At 48.4% G+C, this 26,656-nt stretch overlaps 1 protein-coding gene across 5 annotated transcripts in view; it reads right to left on the minus strand.

Moving 5' to 3' along the window:
• LOC146197713 (pleckstrin homology domain-containing family G member 5-like) overlaps nucleotides 1-26,656 on the minus strand; it is a 767,578-nt gene that overhangs the window by 288,205 nt on the left and 452,717 nt on the right. Inside the window, exon 1 of one of the 5 annotated variants that reach the window (XM_084599627.1) lies at nucleotides 16,615-17,524. The exons of the other annotated variants lie outside the window; for them this stretch is intronic. Coding sequence (XP_084455753.1) covers nucleotides 16,615-16,734 — 120 coding nt within the window. The 5' untranslated portion in view covers nucleotides 16,735-17,524. Of the gene's footprint in view, nucleotides 1-16,614; nucleotides 17,525-26,656 lie in introns of those variants that run through there. 5 annotated transcript variants of the gene reach the window in all.

A 26,656-nucleotide genomic window follows, 5' to 3' on the forward strand; every position in this document is an offset into this window, starting at 1 on the left:
TTGTGTTATTGTACGTGTGATACGTTTTTGTAATTTTAGAGCGGTGTCGTGTTGTTTACTTTACCTTGTAGAAAAAAAGGTTGGTATTTAAATATATGTAACAGAATCACCCCAAATAGCATAGGGACAGAGGCCTCGTGCGACACCAACTGCCTTTAGCTTCTGTTCCTGCACCAGACATTGTATTTTGCCTATACAGTTGAAAAAAATACATAAAAATGCCCTATACCTCGGGTGGCCAGACTATCTTTCTGTACCAAAATCATTTTATTGATGGTATACGAATAAACGAAACCCTTTCTGGTCACTTGTCCTTCAAGCCCCTCAAGGTGTCGTAAAGACGATCTAATACTGCTAAGCACCCGTTCTTGAGCTGTTAGTCGCCTGCGTTTCAGTGGCTGACGGAACGTGCCTCGGCTCAGCGACGAGGTGTCACGAGAACCGCGATTTATTTTTCTAAAACAACTCCGAAGCAGCCGGCAGTAGAGAGAGAGAGAGAGAGAGAGAGAGATAGAGAGAGAGAGAGACTTCAAAACCCTCTGTTGTGCGCACATAAAAATAAAGCGGGCGTGTTTTACAAGAGCGGACACGTCTGCACCCACAGCACTCGCGCGTATCGGCTAGCGTTGTTGGTGGACGAGAGAAGAAGAAAAAGAAAAAAATCCCCCCCCGGGGGGAAAGAAACGCACCTTCGTGAGCAGAGGCTCGGAGGCCGCAAGGGTTGTATAACTGGGGAAGGGTTGCAGTGGCTGGCTAATGAGAACCGAGCGGCTAGGAGTAGTAAATAAGAAGCGGCACATTGCCTTTTGGGTGACGCCAAGCACCATAGCGATTACGCGACTGTTGTTAGCTGAAGCGAACATCCAGTAATAAAAGTGCAGCAGCCACAGGATTGACACTTAACGGCTGCAGTGGACAGGCTCTCAGAATTGTCGCATGACACTGACAACAGGCACACCTTTGAACAAGAGCACAGAGGAGGTAGTCAGTGGCGATGTGCTATAGCTCGTGTATGTGAGAAAGCAAGAGAAGGATTAGAACAGTAGACGGGTGGTACCGACAAGCGCATCCATTTTCCTATCTGGCACGATCGCCGTCTACGGTGGCGGCGGTTTCTGTAGCGAGAGATACAATGGCCGCAATGTCGCAATTTCGCTGTGGCGGTGGCGGAGCCGTGGTCGCACCGCTCCTACATCACATCTGGCGAGCTACATCAGTGGCATAGTACTAATGACTGATGGCTAACTAGTCATTAATCAGTGCTAATTAATGGCTAACTAGTCACCAACCAGTACTGAGTAATGACCTAATAGTCATTAACTAGTACTAATACTAGTACTAATTAGTCATTACTCATGACTAAATATGGCGTCATCATATCGTACCATCACGGCTGGTGATGATGTCACGAGGCGATTCACGCATATAGACCAACACAGTGTTTAGAAACAAAGGGGGCGCTCGCGGCGCTGCAGCAGACTGGGGGTGAAAAGTAGGGTTAGCGCTTATAGGAATACATGGAACCGAAAGATTTCAAAACAGTTTTCTCATTTCACAGGGCACCTATGATGTCGTTATTTTGCGCGAGCAACCATGAACATATCAGAACAGATCGTCAAAGTATGAGATTTTATTACCGAGGCGAAGTATTTTAAAAAAATACCGCTAAACGTATGGGGGTGCGAGTTGGGAGGGCGACCTATAGAAACACATGTAAACACAACTTATTGCAACATTCTTCTCGTTTCGCAGGCCACCAGAAGTTATGGCCGGTAGTTAAACGCTGGCCAGCGCTTTAAAGAAGTGTGTGACAAAGTATGCTGCGTCATTGCGGAGGAAGTCTACTTTTAAAACTCCTCGAATAATATATGTTGTGAATCCGGACACCCCCAAATGGATCGTGCAGCGAATCGCCCAGTTTTGCTTACAGTCTGGTATGCTGCCGTGTGAGGTAAGTTACCTCGATAATACTGTTGCTCAAGTGATACATCCTAGACAGAATTACATTTAAAAGGCAGTTGTCAAATGCCGTACGACAATGCGGACCGTACAAGAGTCGCGCATTGCAGCAGACGACGGCGCATGCAGCTGGCGATACCGACCGCGGCGGCTTCCAGCTCTGAAGCGTCTGCTAGCGACGGCGCCGGTGGTGCATGGTCGTCGGCAAGTGTGCGCGGTCAGTTTATCGTGCTTTGAACCGACCCATAAATCGTCAGACTTGCAGTACTTGTAAGGAAATGTAATGTGCTCTGCAGCAATGTCGGACTATATAAAAAGCTTGTCGCAATCGTATAAACAGCGCTACAATGAAAAGCTGTACATTGATGGCGGTGTGCACCCGGTAACATTCTCTATGTCTGAAACACACTGAGAAGTCCTCCCGACGGATGCGGACGCTCTGCCGCCATTGGGAATAACATATATTGTAGTGCACTTGATTTCTTCTCTGAGTCGCTTCACTTCAGAGACTATCCAGGCACAAATCCCTGAAGGTGGACAATTATTTTAAAGCAGGTGAGTGCGCGCAAGGTCATCAACTGGCATGCATCATAGTTAACTATTTTTCGCTTATTTTGTTTTCGTGGCATCGCTATTGTTCTAAAACATCGTTCTGCGCTTTCTGTGTGGTTTCGTCTCTATTTTTTTTTTCCGTATGGTGCGGACCATGCAACGCGTGCACGGACGTCGGAATATGAAGCCTCTCAAAATGTTTGCTTACTACTCTCACCACATGCATGTATCGCGGCGCAAGTACATATGCATTCATTTTAATACTTACCGCCTCTACCTAGCCACAATCGATGTTTTGAGAAAGGAATGATGTCGTGCCCGTTATTTTACGGTTTATTCCTCTCAATTTACAAAATGAGCCGTGTCTCGACGGCATCATTAGTGCCTTACGCGACTCGTGCATGTCACCAGTTCGTGCAATTATTATTATTATTTTTTACTTCCGCCATGATGTCGGGGCGTGGTGCAAGACGTTTACAAAAAAGTACTTAAATAAAGAAGCCGCTTGGGTGGCTCGCCTCCTAGACGTAGTTGTTGGTCTGGAAACGCGCTGCACATATATTTATTGATAAATATGCATTACAGAGATGTCATACGCGAAATGTTGTCGCATGTATATATTCATGGTCTTAAAATAATGCACCAGCTCTTAACAAATGACTGCTTTCATAGGCGCAAAGTCAGCTTCTTTGCGATCCGTTCTTTATATATATTTTGTGTGGGCCGGGCTACCGCAGTGCATTTCTAACTCAGATTCTACACAACGAGGGGTTTTAAACGTAGATTGCATCCCCATTGACGCAGCATATACTTTGTCACACACATCTTCAAAGCGCTGGCCAACGTTAAACGATCGGCCACCACTTCTGGTCCTGTGTGAAACGAGAAAAATGTTGCGGTAAGTTGTATTTACATGTGTTTCTATCGGGGTGCGAGTTGGGAGGGCGACCTATAACGTTTTAAAAATATGTACTTCGCCTCGGTAATGAGATTTCATACTTTCACGACCTATTCTAGGGTGTTCATGGTTGCTCTGCACTGAATACGACATCATAGGCGCCCTGTGAAATTATTTGAAATCTTTCGGTTTCATGTTATGGGCGCTGTCTACTTTTCACCCCCAGACGGCCCCGCCTGGCGACAGAAGCGCCAACGCATCGTGTTTATGTCATAGATCGGTGTTGGTCTATACCATAGTGAACTAGAATAAGTTCACTATAGTCTATACAAAGGTGACCGCCAGCGGCTGCGTTTCGACGGAGGCAAAACGAAGTGGCGTCCGTGTGCTGTGCGATGGCGATGTCAGTGTTATTGTTGCGACTGAAGGACGAAGGAAAAGAAAATGCACAGGCCTGCTACTGGCTCTGTAGCTGAGCTACCTCCGTTGCCTGTGAGGTGATTTATTTATAGGAAGGGAAAGGCGCGGTAACTGTCTCACTTGTTTTCTGTGGACACCGCAACCGCTTCGTAAGGGAAGGGAGAAGGCGGGAATGAAAGTGGAAAGAGAGAAAGAGGAGCCGTAGTGGAGGGCTACGGAGTAATTTCGACCACCTGGGTATCTTTAACGTGCGCTGACATCGCACAGCACACGGACGCCTCTTCGTTTCGCCTCCATCGAAACGCAGCCGCCGAGGTCGGGTTCGAACCCGGGTACTCCGGCACAGTAGTCGGGCGTCTTACCACTGCACCACCCCGGCGGGGCACCTCCTCGTGCGGACAGAAGAGAAAATAGAGAAGAAAGAAAAAAGGAGAAAGAGAGAAAAACGCGTGTCGCAAATGCCGTCGTCCACTACTGAAACGGTAGCGGGTCTAATGACGGCCTACAACAGATAAAAATATGGTGGTAGGCTAGCTAAAGATCCCAAGGTGCACTGTACCCAGGTGGTCGAAATTAGTCCAGAGCCCTCTACTACGACACCTCTTTCCCTCTTTCCGCTTTCACTCCCACCTTCCTCCCTTCCCTTACGGCGCGGTTCAGGTGTCCACAGAACAAGTGTGACAGAAAATGCGCCTTTCCTTTCCTGTGAATAAATTAAAAAAAGACCCCGCCAGGCTTCCCAGGCGTCCGTGCGGCTCCATTCATTTGGCGCTTCCTCGAGTACACCGCACCATATAGAAGCAGACTGAGTGCAACAGCGCCGTTTCAAATTGGTTTACAGGAAAGAGGAGGAGCAGTCACAATTCTCCACGGACACCTTAACCGAGTCGTAAGGAAAAGGAAATAATAAGGAGGATAAGACTGGGATGGAGCGCATTTGGCAAGCATTCGCATATTATGACTAGCAGCTTACCGGTATCGCTCAAGAGAAAAGTATACAATAGTTGCATCTTAGATGCACCTACCTATGGGGCTGAAACGTGGAGGGTAACAAAGAGGGTTCTACTGAAGTTGACGACAACGCAGAGGGCTATGGAAAGAAAAACGGTAGGGGTAACATTAAGAGATAGGAAACGTGCAGAGTGGGTCAGAGAAATAACTGACATTATAGTGGAAATTAAGAAGCAGAAATGGGCATGGGCAGGACATTTAGTGCGAAAAGGGGATACCCGATGGTCGCTGAGGATAACAAACTGGATTCCAAGGAAAAGAAAGCGTAGCAGGGGGCGACAGAAAGTTAGGTGGGCGGATGAGGTTAAGTTCGCAGGGTTCAAGTGGATGCAGCTAGCACAGGACCGGGTTAATTGGAGGAATATGAAGAGGCCTTCGAGCTGCCGTGGGTATATTCAGGCTGATGATGATGATGATGATGATGATGATGATGATGATGATGATGAAGGAAAAGGAGGAAGGTGGGAGTGGAAAAAATTAGGGGGTTTCTTATATGTCTCTTATGGCGTCTTCGGCTGACGGCACTCGTGGAGTTTTCTGCGCACTAGTGCGCTGCCACACGTTCTGCTGGTCGCCACTCATGCAGTGCTGTACGTTCCGCTGGAGCGAGCACAACACGAGTGTGCGGCACCGTGCCGCCATGGAAACCGACGGTGGGAGTGCAGTGTAACCCCATCGTGCAGCGCGCGCTAGCAGACGCTGCGTGCCGACGACGCTGTCATCGTATCCGTATTTGCTCTACAGTGGCCGATATCGAGGTTCGACGAAAAGAAAAAGAGAGGAAGCATATCAAATGGGCGTATAGTAAAGAAATGATGGAAATGTTAGCAACTGCAATGTACGCTGCCATTACGCAGCCACCGGCCGACGACTTGTGCATAGCTGAAGGTCAATGTGCGCATTGTGCAACGTACAGATTGAAACCGGTATGAATAGCACTGTTGTAGTGCCTGACAAACCAACGCCGCCACAATCGCAACATTTCGCAGCATGCGCCGGCGTCTCTAGTTAGCACTAGCTCTACACACCATTTGCAGGAACGTATGATAGCCTCCGAGGCAGTTAAGGGTCTCGGATGCTATGCAGAATAGATAAGGAATAGACGACAGAAACAACAACGGCACATTTCGTGTGCTTCACACGTTCGGCTGGAGCACATAGGGACGGTCTACTCCTACCGTGTTTGACGTCAGTTCCTACATACAGGCGTGGGGGCAGTGCGCCTCAGCCCAAGACACAATTAAATGGAGAATGGCGAAAACCTACAGGTAGACCGTCGTTGCACCCGCCACCGCTTCGGTGGTGGACGACGGCTGTTGTGACGCGTGTCTCTCTACCCCTGTTCTTTTTCTTTCTTCTCCATTTTGTCTTCTGTCCACACGAGGTAGCGGAGGTGGCTCGGCTTCACAGCCAGTAGCAAGCCCGTGCATTTTCTTTTCCTTCTTCCTACAGTCCAACAAGAAGCCTAACCTTCCTCTGATATGGCTTGCCTCTTATCGTTTCCCTATTATGGGTGTTCGTTGCAGTGCTACATATATTTGAAAGTGGTTTACAGTAAAGGAAAGGCGCAGTATCTGTCACACTTTTTCCGGCGTGTTTGGACGGTACACCATCCCGCCTGCCGCGTGGCGTACTTGGTGTGCGTTAAAGTATGGTATTGCAGATGGCAGGAACGCCAGGCAGGAACACATCTCGCGGAATCTCACGGAATATGACACATCTCGAACACAGATCCTTCCACATTCACTCTCTCCCTTAACGACGCGGTTCAGTTGTCCACAGAACAAGAAAGGGCGGCAGTTCTTGACCCTACAGGGCTGAGACTGGTATGTCAACGCCGCTTGCGGCGGGGGCTAGCCTGCCACCGAATTTTTATCTGTTGTACGACGCCATTGCACCCGCCACCGCATAGGCGGTGGACGAAGGATGTTGCGGCGCGCGTCTTTCTCTCCCTCTTCCTTTTCTTTCTTCTCTACTTTCTCTTTTCTGTTGCCCCGCCGGGGTGGTGCAGTGGTAAGAAGCCCGATTACTGTACCGGAGTACCCGGGTTCGAACCCGACCTCGGCGGCTGCGTTTCGATGGAGGCGAAACAAAGAGGCGTCGTGTGCTGTGCGATGTCAGCGCACGTTAGAGATCCCAGGTGGTCGAAATTACTCTGCAACCCGCCACTATGGCTCCTATTTCTCTTTCCACTTTCACTCCCACCTTCCTCCCTTCCCTTATGGTGCGGTTGAGGTGTCCACAGAAAACAAGTGAGCGAGTTACCGCGCCTTTGCCTTCCTATAATTCAATCAATCTCCTGTCCACCTTGGCGGCTGCATTCAATGGAACCGAAACGAAGAGGTGTCCACGTGCTGTGCGATGTCAGCGCACGGTTAACATCCCCAAGTGGTCTAAATTACTCCGTAGCCCTCCCCTACGGCTCTTTCTCTCTTTTCACTTTCACTCCCACTTCATTCCCTTACGACGCGGTAGAGGTGTCCACAAAACATGTGAGACAGTTACCGCGCCTTTATCTTCCTATAAATCAATCAATCAATCTCTCCTGTCCGTACGAGGCAGCGGAGGTGGCTTACCTACAAAGCCAGTAGCAGGCCGTGCATTTTCTTTTCTTTCTTCCTGCAGCCACAACAATTATGACAGATAATGCGCCTTTTCTTTCCTGTTATTTATCATGAAGGCTGCGTATGCGCATATCTGGAGTGCGTGCGAAAGTGTGACACCTTCTGCGAACTGACGACAGTATCAGCTATTAAAGGCTTTCGCCTTAATAGAAAGAGGTGCCGCAACAGATGTTTTCGCCTAATCCCACTTTAGTGGTCCTAAGTGTCCCCTATAGCATATATGAAGCTATAAACATGACTTACCATAGCATGCTCAGCCAGGGAAACGTACCTCTCTCTACGTATATCCTGGCATAACTAAGCCACTGCCACGTTTGTACGGAATAAGCTGTACACGCTATCGCATATTTAAGGAAAACGATGATTGCTGTAAGGCACGCAGCACTGTTCCTGTCTGGCCAGCTCTGTTTAAACCAGCAGGCCTCTCTACTGACGTGCGCTCGTGAGCGCGGCACATTCTACGCTAATCACAGGCTTATCGGACAGGTATACCACACTCTGCATGTAGTACGTGACGTGTCTCTAAACAGACGACGCGGAGAGGAGCGGTCCTCGGTTTGATGAATCCGCATGATACAATCACGTCGACTGTTTTTTTTTTCCGTCGCCGTGGGTTTAGGCGGGCTTCCCTTTCCTTTCCCCTACTCTCCCTCTCGATTCTCGCGAACGGACCGCTTCCCTTTTATAGTCCGCTTGTGATGATGCCTTATTCAGCTTGCCGGCGAGTCAGCAGCAGTCGCACGGTTGACAACGCGGGGCGAAAAAAAAGCCTCCGGGGTAGGGGGGGGGGGGGAGGGGGAGATGGTGGGGACAATAAAGCGAACAAGGCTTAATGGAAAGAGGGGGAGAGGTATGTCTGTCAAAGAAAACAAAACGCGTCGTCGCGCGAACAACAAAAGCCAGTGGGAACGTTGACAGAGACAAGCGCTCTTCGATGCCGCCATCTTGAGGCTCGTGACTGCAAATCATATCGAGGGGCGGCACCGTTTGTTTTTACTTCTACGTTTATCGAGGAGCTATAACGCCAGCCGCAAGTGCGGTGTGTCCTGTCCCGCCAACATACACACTTACGCGTAGACGCCCCTTACTTAGTGAGCTGCAGTTGTCCTCATGGCCGTCACTCTGGAATCGGGACAGTGACGACTTCGCAATCGGCGAGTCAGTTTCTCAGCCAGGTACGGTATATGCTGATGGGGCGGAAAGGGCCTCAGGGAGTGTGGAAAAAGGAGCGTCTGTGTCTGCCGAAGTAATGGAATTGTATAGTAGTGCTACTGGTTGGTTCTTCTCACGGAACGACAGCCTGTAGTTACTGGGGCTGCTAGTGGTGCAGAATCGAGAGTCAGCAGGCAGTTGCGTCGCCTATACCGGAAATCGCGGCAGATGTAAATTGTGGCCTGCGCAGAACGATGCAGACACCCTTCTAATATTTTCGTTTTGAGCGAAAATGTGATTAGAGCCACAGCTGTGGCTGTAGGAAGAAGGAAAAGAAGATGCACGGGCCCGCTACTGGCTCTGTAGCTGAGCCACCTCCGCTGCCTCGTGCAGACAGAAGAGAAAATAGAGAAGGAAGAAAAGGAAGAGGGAGAGAAAGACGCGTGCCGCAACAACGGCCGTCGTCCACCACCGAAACGGTGGCGGGTGCAGAGCACACCGTGAACGGCCAACAAATGTAAAATGTAGTCTGGTAGGAAAGGGAAGGCGCAATATCTGTCACACTTGTTCTGTGGACACCTGAACCACGCCGTAAGAGAAGGAATGACGGCGGGAGTGAAAGCTCCCACCACCTGGGGATTTCGACTACCTGGGGATCTTTAACGTCCACTGACGGGGGAGGGTGGGCGGCAGGAAGGTGGTTGGTCCTGGCCCTGATGGGGCTGGGATATGTAAGTAACCGCCGCTTGCGGCGGGGGCTAGCTTGCCACCAAATGTTTATCGGTTGTAGGCCGTCATTGCACACGCCACCGCTTCGGTGGTGGACGACGGCTGTTGCGGCGCGCGTTTTTCTCTCCCTCTGTCCGCACGAGGCAGCGGAGTTGTTGTGGCTGTAGGAAGAAGGAGAATAAAACGCACGGGCCTCCTACTGGCTCTGTAGCTGAGCCATTGATTGATTGATTTATAGGAAGGGAAAGGCGCTGTAACTGTCTCACTTTTTTTCTGTGGGCACCTCAACCGCGCAGTAAGGGAAGAGAGGAGGGTGGGAGTGAAAGTGGAAAGAGAGAAAGAGGAGCCGTAGCGTAGGGCTACGGAGTAATTTCGACCACCTGGGGATCTTTAACGAGCGCTGACATCGCACAGCACACGGACGCCTCTTCGTTTCGCTTCCATTGAAACAGCTGAGCCACCTCCGTCCGCTGCCTCGTGCGAACAGAAGAGAGAAAGTAGAGAAGGAAAGAAAAAGAAGACGAAGAGAAAGACGCGCGCCGCAACAACAGCCGTCGTCCATCACCGAAGCAGTGGCGGGTGCAATGACGGCCTACAACAGATAATATTCGATGGCTGGCTAGCCCCCGCCGCAAGCGGCGTTGACCTACCATCTCAGCCCCGTAGGGTCAGGAACTGCCACCTTTCATCACCTCCTGTGTACCGGGCCGAGGCAGCGAAGTGGCTCGCTACAGAGTCAGTAGCAGGCCCGTGCATTTTCTTTTCCTTCTTCTCTTTGCAGTCAGTATACAGATGAAATGATTACGTTCCCCCACTGTACGACTCTAACGCGCGGCGGCATACCTCATCTACTCTGGGATTGCCCTGCTTTTATTGCGAAAGCAATACTGCTAGCACTTTTCTGCCGTCGGTGGAGGTCTTTCCTTCGCTTCGTGACGTCACGCTGTCACGTGGCGCATGACCATGTGACAGCGTGACGTCACGACCAGAGGGGATCAATGGAAATTAAAGTTTTAATCAATCAATCAATCAGAGAAGGGGCCCCAATTCGTCTCTTCGGCCGTAGTCGTTCCTTCGCTCGGCGCGGCGGCTACCACGTGACAGCGTGACGTCACGACCAGAGGAGAGCAGGGGCCCCAACTCGTCTCTTCGGCCGTAGTATAGCCGTAGTCGTTCCTTCGGTCGGCGCGACGGCTACCAACATGACGGCCTCCTCGGCCCGCTCGCTAGGAAAGGTTTAACGGGGCTGTTGTGACCGTGCATGGTCCACGCTTGCGCGCACTATTGTGCCCCTGTGGGCATGGTATTGATATGTGCTGTTTATGCAAGGGCTCTAAGTGAGCGTGTTCACATGAATCTTTTTGTGTGAGCATGCTTGGCTTTGTCGTGACCCTACAACTGCCAAGTTGGCCCTGTCAAGGGAACGTCAAGAAAAACACAAAGAAACGCCGCCCTGTGAGAAATAGTCGGAAGAGCTTTTGTTGAACTGTTCACCCTTCCCGTCGAGAGGCGCTATTGTCAAGTGAGGAATGCCTATTGTCCAAAGTAGGCGATCGGAGTGACACGTCCGCTGACGTACAGGGGAAGAAAGGAGCATGAGGATTACGGCCATTAGAGGATTTCCAGTGAATGCAGGAAAGAGTTGCAATTGGCGGAAAGCGACAATGCTGGGAGCAGTATTCGTGGCGCGCACGTGCACTTGGGTTTCTGAGAAGGAAATCCACTTGCCGGAACCAACATAGCGGATCTTTGCAGAAGGATCGAAATTTACCTCCTCGCCGTTCCCAAGCTGTACGCGACAACAAGTGACCACGCCCGACGAAACAATACTGGACCAGTAAGTGCATCAGACCATCAGTGCAGTGATGTGTTCGATTGGTTGCCGATATCTGAGGGGTGTGCCCTGGAGCTGATTGGTCAGCATCTTCAGAGAGGGGCTGGACATAGGGGATTTGAGGACGTTGCAGAGCACGAAATGACGCTCTGAGCCCTGGGTAAACGGCTCATCCAGATGCTTCTCGCTATGAACTCTTAACGCTTGCCATTTTGCTGATATACCTTTTTTTTCATGTAAATAAGTTTTCTCAAAATGCCATTAGACCTGCTTGTATATATTTTACCAACTTCGAAGATTCAATCCTTCATCAACCCGGAGTCTCTGCACGCTACCAAGTGAAGGCCGGGTCGACTTAGTCCCAGCGTCACGACAGGGCGCAGCAGGCGCGCTCCGCTTATTCATGTCTGAGGAGTTGTACAAGGCGTCGCTGGAGCGACGTGCTGCTCCCAAACGCCGGCGGCGCCGTGCCGAGGAGACAGATGAGGAAAGGCAAGAGCGGTTGGCTAAGCAACGCGCCTATGCCGCGGAATGGCGAGCCCGGCGGCGTTCTACAAGTTCAGTGAGCGAGAGTAGTTTCATGGACTCTCTGAATGGAGAAGAATCGTCTATGTATAGTGCAGAGCGATATAATTACCACAGAAGAAAGCGCCATGTAGAAGAGCCACCGGACCGGAGAGAAGAATGGCTTGCTATGTCCAGAGTAAATCCTTTAGTTGCACAAAAGGCGAAGCCATGCCAAACCACCAGCAGAGCCAAGCGCAGCCAGGGAGGTATTGCTTTCGCAATCACTCAGGATTAACCGGAGTTAAGTCACAGCTAATGTTTTTCTACTGGACGCTCCGAGATCGGACCCCTACCGCCTGAACTACCGTTCCCTTCTAGAAACTGATGCTAACACACAGATGATATTTGCCAAGTATGGCTCCCTTAGTTGCCTGGTCAGAGCAATATGATTTGAGTGACGACCTGTGCAAACAATGAAGATTCTGCCTGCTCCTTTTTACCCCCATCCTTGGCCATGAGCCTTCCTATTCAATAAAGTACGTTCAATCAATCTGTTCCTAAATTAAATTGGTTCACAGGAAGGGAAAGGCGCAGTAACTGTCACACTTGCTCCTTCCTAGAGCCACAACAACAACTGACATCACACCATACACGGACGCCACTTTGTTTCGCGTCCATCGAAACGCAGCCGCCGGTGGCCGGGATCGAACCCAGGTACTCCGGTACAGTAGTCGGGTGTCTTACCACTGCACCACCCATTGTTATTATTAAAATGTTGTCTGGTTGGAGGCGAAACGGAGAGGCGTCGGTGCACATTGAGGGGTGGTCGAAATTACTCCGTAGCCCTCCACTAATCACCTCTTTCTCTTTCCACTTTCACTCCCACTTCTTCCTTTTCCTTAAGGGTTGAGGTGTCCACAGAAAAAAAGTGCGGCATATACTGCGCTTTTCCTTTCCGGTAAACCGATTCATTTATTATTTATAAAGCGGCCTCACACCTCCATGGACACCTGAACCGGCTGTAGGGGAAGGAAGAAGGAGAGATTAAAGGAAGCGAGAGAGAGATAAAGAAAGAAAGAGGGGTGCCGTAGTGCGGGGCGGCGGAGTAATTTGATGCCCTTCCCTTAGCAAGCAGCAGAAAAGGATACAGACAGTAATTTCGACCACTTGAGGATCTTCAACGTGCACTGAGATCACACAGCATGTGGACGCCCTTTCATCTCGCTTCGCCTCCATCGTAAATCGGCCACCACGGTCGAGTTCAAACTCGGACACTCGGTATCTGTTCCTGGGCGAATTGATACCGACACCGTGGCGGGTCGGCAGAGAAATGCCTTCGGTTTTCATACCGTACGCGCTCCTTAATAACGCCTGTCCGGCATGGCTTCAGGTTGGCTGCGTTGTAGGAGAGGAAAGGAAAGCGTAAACAAACTCCTAGTGGTTCGATCAAGTTAACAAAACGCGCATAACTCACTCTACTGTCCTCCATAAGGTAAGATAAATGTAATATTTCTGGGGGTGACTCTCCAGAATGAGTAGCGGCCTGGACAGGAACGTGCGACCGCATACTCGAATGTATAGGCGCGAATTAACGCAGCTGCGAAAGCTACTTGCAGTGCTCTGCAAAACCACACTTGTTTCCCCGCAATTTAGAGTGAACAAAGAAAGAAAAGCAGAATTATGCAACCGCTATCAGAACCGGCTTCTTCAAAAGGAAAGGAAGGAGAAATAGTACGACTGAAAGGGAAATCAGTCGACGGAAAAAGAAATATAGAAACGGACGAAAAAAAAAAAAAAACCACCTATACACGCACACACAGTCACACGAGCATCCGCTTACACTCTCTTGTCGTATATCGAACGGAAATGTACACCGCAATCGGGCAGCGCTGCACTACGCGTCAGCGGGGAAGGTTGCGCTGCTGTCCTGACACACGCAGGCTTTCTTGTCCAGCGGAAAGACGTAGGCCTGCATATTAGCGACAGAGCGTATTCCGGGAGCCCCACTTGTACTGGTAAAGAAGTCGTTATTAGGCAACGCTTGCACGCGTGAAGCCGAAGAGCAGCACCAACCACCGAAATTTGGAGCCGTGCCTGCCTAATTAAGTAATTCCTGAGGCAGGGTAAGCACATCGCAGCTGCAGTACGAGGGAACAGCTGCACAATTACGCTTCCTTGGCGAAAAAACAAAACACCCAACGTCTCCTGGTTGGGGTTAGAGGAGAGATGCTATGAAAAACAGGGACTAGGAGTAAAGGGAGTTAGGAACTGATGAAGAACCATGTTGGATCGAAGCACGGAAATTCACTGGCGTCTAAAATATAAGAGACACGTTTCGCAGCGGGAACATATCTTTCCCCTTCCTTGGTTACGTTTTTTTTTTTTTTTAATAACCACTACCGTCACCCTCCCTCCTTGCGGATGCAGTGCAGGCGCTGGTTAATGCCTTTCATGAACATTCACTTCTCACAAAGGGTGGTATACGTATGCGCGCGTTATCTCAGCTTGATTATCATTACTATTATTTTTTTGTGTGTGTGTGACCATTACGCTTACTCACAGCAATAGAAGCAACGCCTTCCCACCATGCAGTGCATGTTTACCCCTCAGGCATGAGCGAGGAGCATTCATCCTTTTTTGACGCAGTTCTCGTTCATACGTGCGATCGTACAGATACATATTTGTAATCCCAAGCCTGGTGCATGACGCTACCTTCCGAGTATTCGCCATAGAACCCGAATACAAACAGAAGAGCAACAGTACAATTTATTTACTTCTTATGCAGAAATGAAAGCATATTTTACTGCAATATAAGAAGTGACGCTGCTGGTACGCACGCAACGCACGCACCGGGACTCAGCCTTAGCTGCTGTCCGTTTATTAACATCTATTTATTTCAGTATTCTCTTTTCTTCATCCGAATTATATATTTTTATTCCAATAGACGACTATCTATGCTAGCCTGTCTGCAAAGCTGCCGTCTAACCATCGCAGCACAGTCAAAAGCTGGCCGCGAAGAAGAAATGTATGGGCCCTGCAAACAGCAGCCTCCAGAACTGCATGCATGCACAATGACCGAAAGCAGGGAAAGGGAGGAGGGGGAGGGGCTGTTAAAGACACCAAGATAGCCTGACAAGCGAGGAAGATGGTTGGTTGGTTTGTGGGGTTTAACGTCCCAAAGCAACTCAGGCTATGAGAGACGCCGTAGTGGAGGACTCCGGAAATTTCGACCACCTGGGGTTCTTTAAAGTGCGCTGACATCGCACAGCACACGGACGCCTTGCTTTTCGCCTCCACCGAAAAGCTGCCGCCGAGGCCGGGATTCGATCCCGCGTCCTTGGGAACAGTAGTCGAGCGTCGTAACCACTGCGCCACCCCGGCGGGGTGGCGCAGTGGCGAGGAAGAATATTAATTGAATACCTTTGTCTTAATTCAGCGCTCGAAACAAACGAAAAAAAGAAAGAAAAATAATTTCGTCGGTTGGCACAAAACGGACGTTGAGCAGGCCTTTCAGCCACGCTCTGAAAACTAAACTTATCTTTAATACAAAAGTACTTCTCGTAACTAACCCGCTAAACTTCAAATTACTAGATCTTCATGTATACATACGAAGTTTTTAATGACCTCTTAATTGATCGAAGTGAAAAGCAAGGCGCCCATGTACTATGCGATGTCAGTGCACGGTAAAGAATATCAGGTGGTCCAAATTTCTAGAGCCCTCTACCACGGTGTCCCTCAAAGCTTGAGTGACTTAGAGGCGTGAAAAACTAAACAAAAACAGACTAAAAAAATTAATGCCACTTTTAACGAACTTTGTGAGCTCGCACTGCCTGAGAGGCGCGTTTTTCATTTTCTTACTTTTATCACTCTGCCCGCAATGTTAATATAACGTGATAAAGTATTTCAGCTCAAGGTATATTTATGCCGAATAGAGTTTATAGACCAAACACGCCACTATATATTCACACGTTTGGCTTCACGCTCGTTGGCATTTGTCCAAATTAACACTGCATGTAACGTAGTTGACACGCGCAAGAAGTGCGCGTTAGCGGCCCGCACAAAGTATATTCTCGCCATACACGTGTGCGTCATAGCGCGCATCTTTCTAACGTTTTAACATAAAATGCGCCAGTTAATTGTGTAGCCTAAGTGTACAGCAAGACAGACAGTGCTCACTGTGGCCACATAAGCCTCAGAGTAAGCCTCAGAGAAACATCCAGTTCACCTAAAGGTTCGATTTTGTTTTTCTGTGTACACTCGATCAATATAAAAATTGGTACATTTAAATTTACCACCCAGACAGGGGAAATGTATTTTGATCAATAATGACAAACGGAACCTCTGCGCAAGTCTGAATACGCTATAATGCACAATGATCTCAAGGTTAAACTTGTATCCATTCCCTTTCCACAACGCCTAGCTACCCCTGTTTCACAAGCAAGCAAGCAAGCAAGCAAGCAAGCAAGAAAACTATATTTCATCATGAAGAGGTTAATCATTTCCATCAGAAGTTGTTTACTAAATTTTAACATTAGAACCATGCAACTGCTACATATGCGCATTGCTTTTGCCACTGGCGAAGTGTTACCATGCTATTTATCTCCTCTTCATCATCTATCCATGCATCCGTCCACCTTGTGCACGTGAAAATTTCTGGAGTGTGTTCACTTCCCGGTGTAAAATATTGAGAAAACATTGGACGTTTTGACAGTAAAGGTAAGAGGCACGCTCATTACATCGGTACATACATTGGGTAAGTAAAAGCGATATTATCAACATGAGCTCGGACTTTTATTGCTTCGCAGGTGTGCTTTTAATATCAGGTAGAAACATGGGGACGCAAAATGAGGGGTCGGAAGCTCCGGGATGCATTTAGATTAAAATACAGTATAAAACAAGACGCTTGGCAATTAAGTCACGGCACTTACCTGCGACAGGCCACCCACTTCGAGGAAGGCCGGCTTCCGAGCCTTCATGTGTGAGTGCACCCGCTTCAGCATTCTGACGCCGGCCGCCACGGCATTCTCAGCGGTGCGACGAAAACGCATGGCTCGACAAAGTGCAGTACCCAAGACCCCGTCCCGGACTCTTGGGTCTGGGGGAACACCGACGGGGACCGTACACCCGACACCGGCTCATCTCGGCAGCTGCAGCGCCAGTTCGCGCACGATGTCGCACAACCAAAAAAACAACCCCGTGTTTGTCGATCTCCTCTCCCTCCCTGCGACGTTCACGCGTCCAACGTCTTTCTTTCGAAGAGTCCGTCGAATTTTAAAACTTACTCACATCGCCCTGAAAATGCTAACGACACACTTCTACAATCACCCGTGGTGTCATCAAGGGTTGGACGCCTTTCACTCTGAGTCGATGGAAGACGAGCCGACAAAAACTTCTTGGGACATTTCTTGCACGTGTTAACAAAACAGTCTCAATGACGGGAGGCTCAAGCACAGTCCCCACAGGGCGGCCAAAAGAGAGGTTTCGACGCGGATGATAAATCGAGGAGGGAGAACGAAGGATCACGTCACACTGCCTCTGCCTCGAAAGTGAGCAACCGTTGCCTGACCGAGGGGGCCGGCAAGACGACGCCAAGGCAGAGAGCACACGACAAGGCAGCGGTCACCAAGAGCACAAAACGGCGACGACACGTCTTGACAATGTAGACGAAGCGACGTCGGCAGGCGAGCTGCTTTTTCCTGCGCCACACGACGTCTTAGAGCGCGGGCGACACATTTGAAAGCTCGGGCCGCGCGCGTCTTAGCGCCGGGCGGCGTTTCCTTAGCGGGCGGCGGCAAAACGACCGAGCCGAGCTACTGCGCCAGGCTCCCAATGAGAAAACGACGACGCACGTTGGCTACGGGCGCGGGGCACGAGGACCGCCGCTTGGGAGCGCCGCGAAAGCTTTCGGAAGGCAGAGAGAGAGGGCGCTGCTCGGCTCCCATAAATTTTCGTGCGGTTCGCTCTCCGTGCCGTGATTTCTTCCGCGCCCCCTGTTCTCTTCTCAAGAGCTCTCGGGAGTGTCACAATATTCTAGAGCACTATAGCGTCATGTAAAACAGCGCGAAAAACGGTGGACAAGAACACGAAAGACACGGGACGAGCGCTGACTCTCAACTAAGTATTTAATGCCATCACTTGGCGCTTATAAAGTAAAAATACTAGGGCGTTACCAATGTTTGCATCCGAACCTCTAAGGAGAAGTAGCCTGACACTTTTTTGTTCATCCATCCGCCATTCGCAAACGTCACCAGAAAACCTCAAAGCCATTTGAACGGACATCATTGCCTTCATCGGCTGCTGTAAAAGTACTACACGCTTCTTGCTTGTTCGGAGGAAAGACGAGGGTTGGTGATATCTCGGTGGAAATTAAGCAAGCCAGTAAACGACGGTCTGTATCCGGTAACAGACTGAGTATCAATGGAACAAAAATCGGTAAAGGTTAGAGCCAGGTGAACAACAATATTAGGAAATCCGGTCAAACTTATCTTACCTCGTCTAGCGCAGCACAGAGCTACCTAAAGTAAATGGGGATGTGCTTCATGTAGTGCACCTTGTTGATGACCCACGCCATACCATGTCCATTAGAAACCCCCTCCCCACCTCCCACCCCTCTTTTTTTTTTTTTTTCACCCTTCACCCTTCAATAACATGCTGTCACCCTTTAGCATGTTATTTGTGTTAGTCAGCGCATACTCGAATTTCTATTTCCAGAAGGTGTGAGCGTAATAATAGCTGCTAAGACGAAGAAAAATAGCAAAAAAACAGCAAACCAAGATTGAGACTTCTGGCAATTGTATCAGCAGCCGAAAGTTCCCAAAATCACTTTTATTCGAGGTTTCGGAAACTGCTTCACCGCAGGCGCGGAGTAGAGTCCGTTTTCGCATTATCGGGAATTTTCTCCTAGCTGCTTAGCGAAGTGCCATTGAATTCCCCGCAACTCTCAAGACGTCACTAAATAAGCGAATAAACGTGGACTGACCATCAGAACATATAACACTCGGCAAACAAACGTGGAGTCTCGTGATATGTTGGCGCATTCCGGGTTGGTCTTGCGAACTGCCGTCGAGCAATAGTAATAACCAGCGCAGAGGAAAGGTATTCGACTAAACAAAGTGGCGACCTTGTCTGCCCTAATCGAGGGCGTACTACTTCCTCTTATCCGCAAGAAAAGTGCCATACATATCATTCTTTGTGTATCTCGCGCATTTAAGCGAGGTTGGCCAGGGATGTCGCGAATAAGCATCTGCATGTCTGATGTAGTCAGCTGTGTGCGCTCGGAGGATGGCTCAAGATATAGAGTTGATGGCTCAAGGCAACGACATAGCCAATTATCGCTTTATCGAGCTAATGAACCATCCTTGTTTATTTTGTTTGCAGGACTTTGTGCGTCATGCCCGCTGATAAAACGTAACCTTTGGAGCCGTCAGTCTAGCTCGTTCCTCAAGCACTAGTACAGAAGGTCACATACAGACTGTTTCAGGCAAATAGATGAATATATATTTACGCATTCTTTTTAGTGTATGGTTTGTGAACATGTCCGTATTCGCCGCGGCATGCGTGTTCTTTTCAGTGACACCCATGAAGAGTGAACAGAGCGATGAGTAATACGCAAAATAGGCATACGAGACGAATACGGGCGTTGCTGCTATCGTATTTCGTCCTGTTTTCGTATCTTGCAAACAGCTTGCGTTGACGGTAAAAGTTTTGTATCATGTTTAACGAGACTGGCAACGTGTCAATGATTCTGACGTAATAAGAAACATGTCAGCTCTCTCCCTCTATTTCTCGCTCTTACCTTTTTTTTTTTTTTTTTTTTTTTTTTTTACGTTGCCTCAGCAAGCAAGGCCACTATAATACTGCAACTCCGCGGCTTTGGCGCATTACTGGACAGGGGTTTCTCACTGGCTCGATGTCTAATCCGCGCTGTCTTGGCGTACAGCAGGCACGAAAGAAAGAAAACGAAACAAATCGAAATCGAAACATTACTGAAAAATATTTCCCTCCCCAAAGTAACAAATAAACTAATAAACGAAAAAGATAACACCATACGCCGGCATGATTATCCTAACGTGTATAATGGTTCGCCCGCACTGCACACGTGTGACTTGAATCGGATGTAGTTTAGGACTAGTTGACAGAATAAATGAAAATAGAAATTATCAACGGGTAGAAAGTCGGAGACAAAGAGAAGAGCGAGAATTACGAGCACGGCAAGGATACACTTGGCTGCCCAAACGTAGGCGCGCCTGGAGCGTCCATTATACGTCCACTGCTGCATCGGGAACAGGGTGCGCGAATAAATAAATTAATAAATAAATATTTCAGACGGGCAACGTACCCTTAATGTCACGACAAACTCAAATGCACGCACAGCCGGTCCAGAGCGCACCCCCATTCTCACTTTTTTCCTGCTCAGGCAAACCCTTGAGCGTACAGCCGTCCAGCACAACTGACTGGGCACAAATGAACTGGGTGAGGGAAAAATTACTGAAGAAGCGATGTTCATTGAGGTGCGGGAAAAAAAGGGGAGAGCGAGGATGCTTTGGACGCACGCCTCCTCTCGCCTCTTCTACTTCCTAGCGGCCGGGCAAACTAACCAAACTTCTTTCAGCGGCACTCTGCACGGCTGGACCCGCATGGCTGAACTAATTCGATCGGAAAACCTTCAACACCCTCTGCGCCTTTCCCAGAACTGAAGTGACGTCATGAGCAGATTAAATAAACAACAAAACAAATTGCCGCTTGGCTTAAAAAGGCTGAGCGCAGGCGTAGCAGGGGGCGCTAAAAGGAGCGTGATGAATAAAAGAACGGAAAGGAATTAGCTCATTTCACTGAATCGTGCGAAGCTGCCTCTACCACTTTTATTCGAAAGATTCTCGCTTGCTAGAATAACTTTGCGTAAAGAACTGCTTGGGCAGTTCTGCTGCCTACGGTATTGGCAAACAAACAAACAAACAAACAAACAAACAAACAAACAAACAAACAAACAAACAAACAAACAAACAAACAAACAAACAAACAAACAAACAAACAAGCAAACAAACAAACAAACAAACAAACAAGCAAATAAACTTGTGATCTTTTTCTTTCTTTTCTCTCTCCCTACCTTGTTCTCTCTCCTTCCTTCATAACCGTTCTTTCCACTGCCCCGCCAGTACGCCATGCAGGTAACGCTCTAGTGATCATTAAAAACCAGCTGCGCAATATTAGAACGAGCTTTCAACTTGACCACGTTTGTCGCTAGTGCTGCGCAGACATAGTGAAGCAGTGTATATAGGCTCCCACAGTGTTTTACTTTCATCAGAAACTGTCTTTCTAAACCCCTTGGGTTGTGTGTGTTCTTACAATCCTATGGGCGGACCGAGTTGTCATTAGTTTGTCCAGGCACCAACAATCTTTGCCAAGACAAGGAGTGGGACACTGGTTCCACAGAGTACAATCGTTTTGCCGACCGCCGTTGCTGTTCTAAGAGACGGCGTTATTCAGTTCTTTCCTCACATTTAGCTTACGTCTAGCTGCCCTCTACCGCAGTTGCAACAATGGCCGGCGGTTTTTGGCCAGTTGGCTTTGCAGCTTTCAACACCAACATCAGTTTCACAAGGTCTCCGAACCGGACAGATACAACTGTGTTTGTCAGCCGGGTAGCAAGGACACATAAAACTTGGACCAGTATTTTCCTCAGAGAGGAGGAGAGACTGGGGGCGCACCCACTGGCTTAAAACAGAGAGAATGCGCAAGCATGGCGTGTATTGACACGCGATGCAAGAGCTTAGCCCAAAGCTACTCTGCTAACGTGTTTGAGATGCAGAGCCGCCGTTGCGTGCGCGACGTCGCTTTCGAGTTTGTACACAGGTCCAGAATTTGCGGGTGCACGCTTCAGGCGTTGACCGAGCACGCGGAGGTTTCCAGGTTTCCCGTGGACCACGACATGGCCACATTATCGCGCAGCCATATTCTCTCGACGAGTTTTGTATATGCCCATGGGTGCTGAGCAAGCCGATGCAAATTTGGCACCAGAAAACAGTTCGGCCTGTATAATCCCTTCGAATGCATGGATTACATGTCATCCTTACTGTTTTATTATTTTTTGTTCATTTGTTCAGAGTTCTTTTTTCTTCTCGCTGGTCATTTACACTTCCTTCCGGCAGTCGTTTCACCAAATAACGTTTTTTTTTTGTGTGTGTGTGATGTCTGTTGCCTCGGGGCATAAAAAGAATGTTATGAAGAATGAAGGGTATGATCAATTAAATGAAAAAAGGTTGGCTGATGTAATGAAGTCGAGGAGTGAAGGATGATGCGGTTCCGGCGTCTGAGCGGAATATGACGACGGATTATGGGGGGAGAGGCCAGCTGCCACCAGGTGCCGGATCCGCGTCGGCTTCAGCGCTGGACATTCCCACAGCAGGTGGTGAATATAAGCTTCAGTATCTCTGGACTTGCAGATGGGGCACACAGGGTGGGAATACAAATCTCGAAATTGAGACCACTTTCGAGTTACTGCGGGTGTTAGGGCCACCCCAACTCGAATCCTTCGAAGCGCCACCTCCTCTGCACGGGTTAGACAGCTAGCGGAGGAGCCTTACCGTACACGGATGTACGAGAGCAAGTGTACGGCGACGGAGGTGGTCCTTTCTTGTTAAACGTAGGGTAGCATTATCCAATTTTATCCGGTTTGGCGATGTCAAGGTTGAGGTGGAAAGGCGGGTCGCAGCATCCGCATGACTTTGAGCACAAAAGGTCACGCGGAGTCCATTCAATACGAATTGGCTGCGGTATGCGTGCCGCTAGACTGTGTATGTTTAGGCAGATTTCTGTGCTGCTAATGATGTGCCTAAGTAGCGTTGCCACCTGGAGGGCACCAATCCGTATGAAAATACGGGCAATGGAAAGCATGGAAATGGCGGTCATGGAGCGAAGCGCCTCTTGCACAGCAAGCAGTTCCGCAAAAAAGGAAGATGGAGGTTCCGGTAATTGAAAAGTTGATGTCTTGTTCTGTGAAGACTTGCTGGGGCAGTAAACTGCAGTTGTCACTTGCCAGGCTTGGATGCTTGCGTCGGCGGAAATTACGATGAAGCCTTGCAGCAAGCGGGCGTCTTGTTTCATAATTCGGTTGCGAAGTGACGACGCCGGTTCCTGTGTTCTCGGTCGTCGTAAATCAGTTGGCGTGCTGTCACTCAGCTGTACAAAATGCCAAGGAGGAAGAACTGGCAATGGCGGTGGTATGATTGAATGGGACGAAGCATAAGTCGTCAGAGCGCATGTTACGTGAGAGAGGGTGGCCTTAAGCCTGCGATCACCACGTCGTTGCTGCACCAGTTCATCTATTGTGTTCAGCTGTGCCTCTTTGTTGAAGTGCCATGATTGGTGTGAGGCGAGGAAGGCAGGTGATGACCCTTATTGCCTCTCGATTGATAGCTTCAAGAGGATCCATTGTGCCCTAGTGAAATGCTGAAATTGGCCTTGATAAACAAGGAGCGCTTGCACAACTGCCCGCATCAACTGTCGTGCAACATCTGAACAGGCGCCGCCCGTTTTGGAACAATGCGTCCCAGAGTCTGTAAGGCCTGTTTTTTAGCGCGAAACAGCCCTGAAGTTCCTGACTCATGAATTGTTAAATCCACTATTTTTACTGTACTCTATAACTCTGGCTTCTGGAGTTTTTGCTTATTTTCCAGGTCAATTGCTTGAAGCGTAAAGCAACGCCTTGTGGAGTCAGGAACGGAGTAGCCGTCAACGAATCAGAATGCATGTATTTCCCAACTAAACGACATTCAGACGAAGCACCCGAATTTCATTCCCCTTTTGTGTTTCCGTCCTTATGTGCTTTTTTTGCGTTTTTATTTGTTTCAGTGCCATATCAACATTCTCCTGTTCTTTCCAACTGAGGCAGATGTAGTGGTTGCTTTCCGGTCGATATCCGGCGCTCATCGTTGCAAACAGTAAATATTACACGAAGCGGCCTGCGTGGCTTCTGAACTCATAATTGCATCATTGTAGGCTGTGGCGAGCTGTTATTTTTTATTATTATTATTTTTTTTTTTGCTGCAGTAAAGCAGCACAAAATATTGAGATCTCGACAAAGTGTTAATATGAACTCTGGCCAAATGAAATCAATGCTGTGACCTAATAGATCCCGTCCTAGTAACATAAGTATGCATAAATCTTCCCACTTTATAACTGCGTTCATTTTCTTTTTTTCTTCTTTATTTATTTATTTATTTTTTGTCACCGCGTTAGCCGTATTTTCCCCTTGCAGCGAAAATTCGCAGCCAGTCTATTCAGGGTTCCGGTCTTGGAAGGTGCCTTCATCGGCGAACCCTCAGGTCTCGGAAGGTGTTTTCGCCGGGGAATATACATGACAAAATTACTTTTGAAAAGGAATTAAATTACATTACTGATTAATTTGCTGAATATCGCAGAAATGAAATCAAATTACGTTACTAATTACTGCTTTCAAGAAGTAATGAAATTGCAACGGAAAGGCGATTGATGTGCAACCGATACTGCCGATTCGTCGCACCGGGTCGTACTATCACCTGTGCATTTTTTTTCGTCTATCGGTGCCCACCAACTGAAATCTAAAAAATAGCTTCGTAAATAATAACGTGCCCTCATATACTTATTTTTCTTTTGCTTGTGCCAGAAAGCTAAATCATGTTTAAACATTCTTCTGGGTTCCTTCTTTTAACCTTCTGATCCTGTCAAACTCCTTCGATTTAGTCTTGTATCGGCTCAAACAGTCTGCACAGAATCTACCAGGAGGGAGAAGAAACGAGGGTAGGGAAGGAAATGCAGGTTAATAAGCGCAAGTTGCCAACAGCTGCCCCACTAGGCCTTCATTTCCCTTGTGTCTGCCCTACTGCTAGTCACAGAGTAAGCGGAAGCGACATCAGTTTGCTTGACTTGCCGTTCGGAGGACAAACAAACAAACAAACAAACAAGAACAAAACAAAACCTATCCAACTAACTAAACGGATAACCAGAACATTTTTTTTGAACGATATTTATTGCGCCAAGGCGTCAGTAGGGTATGAGATGAATAATGAGGAAACAATTAGATGAATGGAAAAAGGTTGGCTGATTTTATGAAGTCTAGAAGTGAGCGATGACTTGGCCCTGCGTCCAAGCGAGATACGAGGCAGGATTGCTAGCTGAAAGGCCAGCTATCGCTAAGTGCCGGATTCGTGTCGGTTTCCGAGCTGGGCAGATCCACAGCAGGTGGTGAATGTCGCCTTCAACATTTTTGCCTTTACATATCGGGCTGAAATAAAGACTGTCTTCTTTTACTTTGCCCCGCCAGCAACTCGCACCGTACTCTTAGGTAATTGTACAAAAACAGAAAAAAGAAAAGAAAAAAAAAACATTCTTTTTTTCGCCTGAGAATAATCGCCAAAGTCGAGATGATGATGACAGCCCAAGCGTTTATGCGTCAAAAGTGCTCGTTTGTGTTTAATTTTGTATTCGTTCCTGGTAACACAAAAGGGTAACCCACATCAGCCGGGAAAATCGCTTTGTGAAAGAGCCCACAGCCCATTTGAAACTAGTGACGCCCTTCGTCTAAACACAGGGTCGACTAGTTGAGGAAAAGTTTTCGGCGGAGGTTATGCAAAAAAAATGCATTATATAACAAAACGTCAATTGCATGCGCCAGTTGTTTTTTTCTTTTCTGGCCTCAAACTTCTTCCTTTTCGTCTCCAACAGGCTGACAACTTTGTAATTATCGCTAGTTAGAACATAAGAAACTAGAGCGTGCAGCCACGGCATCCCTTACACCCTTTACTCAAGACGGCCTACAGCAGACTTTTTAACTCGCCAAACACTGACTTCATGCATCCCGCCCCCTTTCTTGCTTTTTGGTCGGCATCTAATACCTCCTCCTCACACGACCTCATGATACCCATTCTGAGCTCCGAACAGCTAGCGTTGGCGGAGAGGATAGTGCAAAGAAAGCAGAAAAATGAAGGAAATTACTGCGAGGAAAAAGGCATTACCAAATTCCCGACTGCGTCACTGCTTTCACTGACGTCAGAGTGGTTTTCCCGAAATCCAGCGCATCGTTGTCTTCTCTTCCTTCCAGCTCTTCCACTTCGCCTCTCCCCGGCCTCATTTGTCTACGAGACCAAAAAAAGGTTGGCCGGGTGACACCGCTTGGAGAATACTAGGATTTCTATACAGCTCGGACGGAGCCAAGCGCGCTGTCGGCGAGGGCGTCGGTACAGGAAAGGGAAATGTTTCCGAGTTTTCACGAAGCGTTTACACCAAGGCGTTGATTGTTTACCCGCGGACGCGAAATGACAGCGCGCCTTTAGTACCGACTCCCATGCGCGAGCGTGCAAAAGTCCTCAGTTTGACTGGCTGGTGTTTACCCCCGTCCGTCTTATTGATCGACGAAGACACCGCCACTAATGAGCGAGGGCGAGAGTGTGACGCCATTCCGAAAGGTAATGGGTGCCCCGTGTATGTAATAAACTCACTTGTCTGTGCTCATTTGCATACGTGCATCTTCGAGGTGTTGGCGGCTCTCCCTGTGCTTCCATATACCTGATCACAATTTGTTTCGTTCACAAGTCGCCTTTCTTTCACTGAAATAAATCTTTTCCGGGAGATCTTTCTAACTAGCAGCTGTGAGAGGAATACGACGCGAAGGCTACACTCAAAATCGATTCGAAGATTTGGGGACGACAACAACGCCTGCGTCAATGTGTGCCATTTGCGCAGAAAAAACAAACAAACAAACAAATAAACAGACAAACGAATGTTCCGCCTCTATTTGTCTTGGTAATAACCAAACTGTTCGCACATATGGAACAGCCAGCATCGCCGCAATGTATGCGAAAGCAAGGAACATTTGATGCACTTCACAGTCTGTGAATGCGCCTGAAATCTTTTGTTTTTCCAACCTCTACCGATTGCTCATATCTTTTCTTCTTTTTTTTTTTTAATGTTATACAGTTGAGTCAGAAAAAACGG

This window comes from Amblyomma maculatum, chromosome 3, assembly GCF_055883805.1.
Source record: "Amblyomma maculatum isolate TAMU_Amacu chromosome 3, ASM5588380v1, whole genome shotgun sequence".
NCBI classification, from domain to species: Eukaryota; Metazoa; Arthropoda; class Arachnida; order Ixodida; family Ixodidae; genus Amblyomma; species Amblyomma maculatum.